Source organism: Arachis hypogaea, chromosome 7 (assembly GCF_003086295.3).
Source record: "Arachis hypogaea cultivar Tifrunner chromosome 7, arahy.Tifrunner.gnm2.J5K5, whole genome shotgun sequence".
NCBI lineage: Eukaryota > Viridiplantae > Streptophyta > Magnoliopsida > Fabales > Fabaceae > Arachis > Arachis hypogaea.
In genome coordinates this window covers 6,775,800-6,778,854 of record NC_092042.1, presented here as the reverse complement: position 1 = coordinate 6,778,854, position 3,055 = coordinate 6,775,800, and the positions used below count along the sequence as shown (strand labels likewise).

The 3,055-nt window shown below is 30.0% G+C and overlaps 1 protein-coding gene across 1 annotated transcript; it reads left to right on the top strand.

Moving 5' to 3' along the window:
- Nucleotides 1–1,170: 1,170 nt before the first annotated feature.
- On the top strand, nucleotides 1,171–2,482 carry LOC140174442 (uncharacterized). The gene is made up of 3 exons (XM_072199028.1): nucleotides 1,171–1,807; nucleotides 2,007–2,153; nucleotides 2,248–2,482. The coding sequence occupies exons 1-3, from the start codon at nucleotides 1,180–1,182 to the stop codon at nucleotides 2,418–2,420; spliced, it is 948 nt and encodes a 315-aa protein (XP_072055129.1). The 5' UTR covers nucleotides 1,171–1,179; the 3' UTR covers nucleotides 2,421–2,482.
- Nucleotides 2,483–3,055: the final 573 nt, after the last annotated feature.

Below are 3,055 nucleotides of genomic sequence, written 5' to 3'. Positions count from 1 at the left end.
TTGGAGAGTAATTTAGTGTCTTGAAAAAGTAACAAACAAGATAAAGTGAGCAGGAGCAGTACCAAAGCTGTTAGCATTAACTTGAGTTAGTTAGAATTAGTTTTACCAGCTGTGATTAGTGTATGTTTAAGCTAATCTCACTTGACATCTCTTATATATACGACCAACTCAGTGTAATCATCAATATACAGTAAATTCAATCACAATTCATACTACCATTCTGTTTTCTTGTAACACAAGTCTGCTATATTTTTTCTTTTCTGTTTTATTCTTCACTTCTTCAAGACTCATTGAGTTATATTCATGCTTCTAATAAACGGGAGATAAGTACAGAACACAAAATAATAATTTTGTGATGCTATAAATCAAAGACTCAATATGTGATTCTTCATCATCAATTATTTGAAGACCCTTTTGTCAATTTCACGTAAATCAGTTAAAATATACTCTTAGATCGATTGCCAACATCATATTTCATAGGAGAGCAAGATTTTGTTGCCCCGTCGGAACCAAACCCTTGTCTTTATCGCTTTTTGGCACCTAATTTCACAGAAAAGAGGAGGAAGATAACGAAAAAAGATTCACACACATATGTGATGCATGGTATACCAAAAACAAGCAAGGTATTATATATATATATATATATATATATATATATATATATATATATATATATATGAAGGTGGACCCAGAATATAGTTCTTGAGTAGTTGATAATAGTAAAAAAACACCAATTTTAACCTAATATAAAAAATAATTTCAGTCAAATCAATGCAATGAAATTATGCAATGTAACCTCATCTGTTAAGTAGTATCAAGCCAAAAGATAGAGTGGTCAACATCTATATTATTTGGCTAATTTTCTGGTATCTATTATTTGGTGTTAAATTTTATCTAATTTAATTTGTATAAAAAATTTTAAATATTTAAAATTTTTTTATAATTAGATACAACAAATATAATATTATCAAAAATATTATAAGTATATTAAAATTAATTATTAGTATATTTATTTATAAATATATATAATTTAATTTATTTTTAATATATATTTATATTTTAACATGTATTTTGTATTAACTTTAGTAGCTGAGTTTAGTGTACAATAGAGTGCTCGCTGCTCTCTCTCTATTATATAAAGAGAAAGTAAATCATGATGAGCATAGCGTGTTTGGAAATATGGCCGCAGAAGTAGGAGAGAGTAGTGGTGGTGGTGCAAAACCTGCAGTAAGAGAAAGCCGGCGTGAAAAACTAACAAAATATAGAGCTGGGAAGCTAGCTGAGCGGACATTGGAAGGCAAATGGAACAAGGTTGTTGAGATGTACACAAAATACCCGGGAGCTCAGACGCACAGGATCGCCGAGGACAACGACAACACTGCCTTGCACGTCGCGGTCGACTTGAAGAAAGAACAAGTAGTGAAGGAGCTGGTGGAAGCAATCATCAAATTCGAGGGAGCAGGGGATGAAGAAGCCCTAAGAGTGCAGAATAAAAACGGGGACACCCCGTTACACCTTGCAGCGTCAAGGGGTTTCACAAAGATATGCATGTACATCATAGGGGAGAGTGAGGAGAGGATGCATTTGTTGAGATTGGAGAACAAGAAAGGTGAGACACCTTTCTTTCTAGCTGCACTCAACTGGAACGCACATGCCTTTGCCTACCTCTCCTCCGTCGCCGATAACCTCCTCTGGAACAGTAACGAACTTGCTGATGATACTCGACGTCTCGTTACACGTGGCACCGGCGAAGACATAAACCAAAGAGAGAGCATCCTTCACTGTGCCATCAACAGAGAATGTTTCGGTATACTAACCGACATCCATTATTCCATATTTATCCTTCTTTTTGCTTGTTTTTTTTAAAGTAGATGGTTAAAAATTGTCAAATAATTTAACAGATTTAATTAAATTATTATCTAAAAAATTTTAACTATTAATTTTATATGAATAAACCTGTAGAAATGTTGATCTTAATTTTGACCCTATTTTATATGTTGCAATAGATTTGGCATTCATAATAGCCCGTAACTACACTTTCCTTACTATGCATGCCCATAATGGAATCACCCCGCTCCACGTTCTTGCCAAAAGACCCTCAGCGTTCAAAAGTACAACAAAACTTTCATTCCTCAAGCAAATGCTCTACCACAGTAAGTTACTCACATCATATATACGTGTAACTTTTTTATTATTATTATTATTGTTATTATTATGATTATGATAACACTTTTTCTCTTTCCAAAGTTATGCCAGTAGGAAAACTAGATGCTGACAAGGAAATGGAAAAATACAGGAAAGAGATTCAACGGCTTCAATTATCCAATGGCTCAAAGAAAATAGGTACGATTCAGTTCAAGATTTGTATTGGATGGCCATATTTTGTCATACAAAATCGGTTACAACTTAAAAGAAACTGAATCAAATAGATATTGCATTGAAATAATACTAGGAAGATATAATCTAAAGTTATCTTATTTAATTTAATATTTATAGTTTTATATATATATATATATATATATATATAAACAAATTATAACTACTTTTGATTTTCTAAATTTTGACTTTCAATCATCTTGGCTGCATTATTGGTAAATGTAGTTATCTCGAGGTTCATTTAATTTAAGTTAATTTATGACTCATTATGGCCAATTTGGCTAAATTTTTTAAATAAGTTTTTTTTTAAAAGGAGTTTAAATTATAAGAACTTTTATTAATAACAACTTTTAAATAAGTTATTTTATGTTTAGAAAGTTATTATAGAAGTCCTTATTTTAAAATTGTACATTAAATAGAAATGATAAAATAATTTTTGAAAATAGGAGAAGTCACATTTTTTAACTTCTTCAAAAGCTCTTAAATAGATTTTTAAAAAGTTAAAAGTTTATTTAAAAAATTGTAACAAACACTATTAATATAACTTTTTATAAGTCAAAAATAAAAAAAAAGTAACTTTTAAAATTTCTCAAACGGATCCTATTATTTCTATTATATCTATTCTTTATAAATAATGCTAAAAAATAATAATTTTATCTTATTTAATTTAATATTTATA

Coding starts and splice junctions, on each gene's coding strand:
- LOC140174442 (XM_072199028.1), top strand. CDS start 1,180: ATGGCCGCAGAAGTAGGAGAGAGTAGTGGTGGTGGTGCAAAACCTGCA. Junction 1,808..2,006: donor CATCAACAGAGAATGTTTCG/GTATACTAACCG, acceptor ATGTTGCAATAG/ATTTGGCATTCATAATAGCC. Junction 2,154..2,247: donor CAAGCAAATGCTCTACCACA/GTAAGTTACTCA, acceptor CTCTTTCCAAAG/TTATGCCAGTAGGAAAACTA.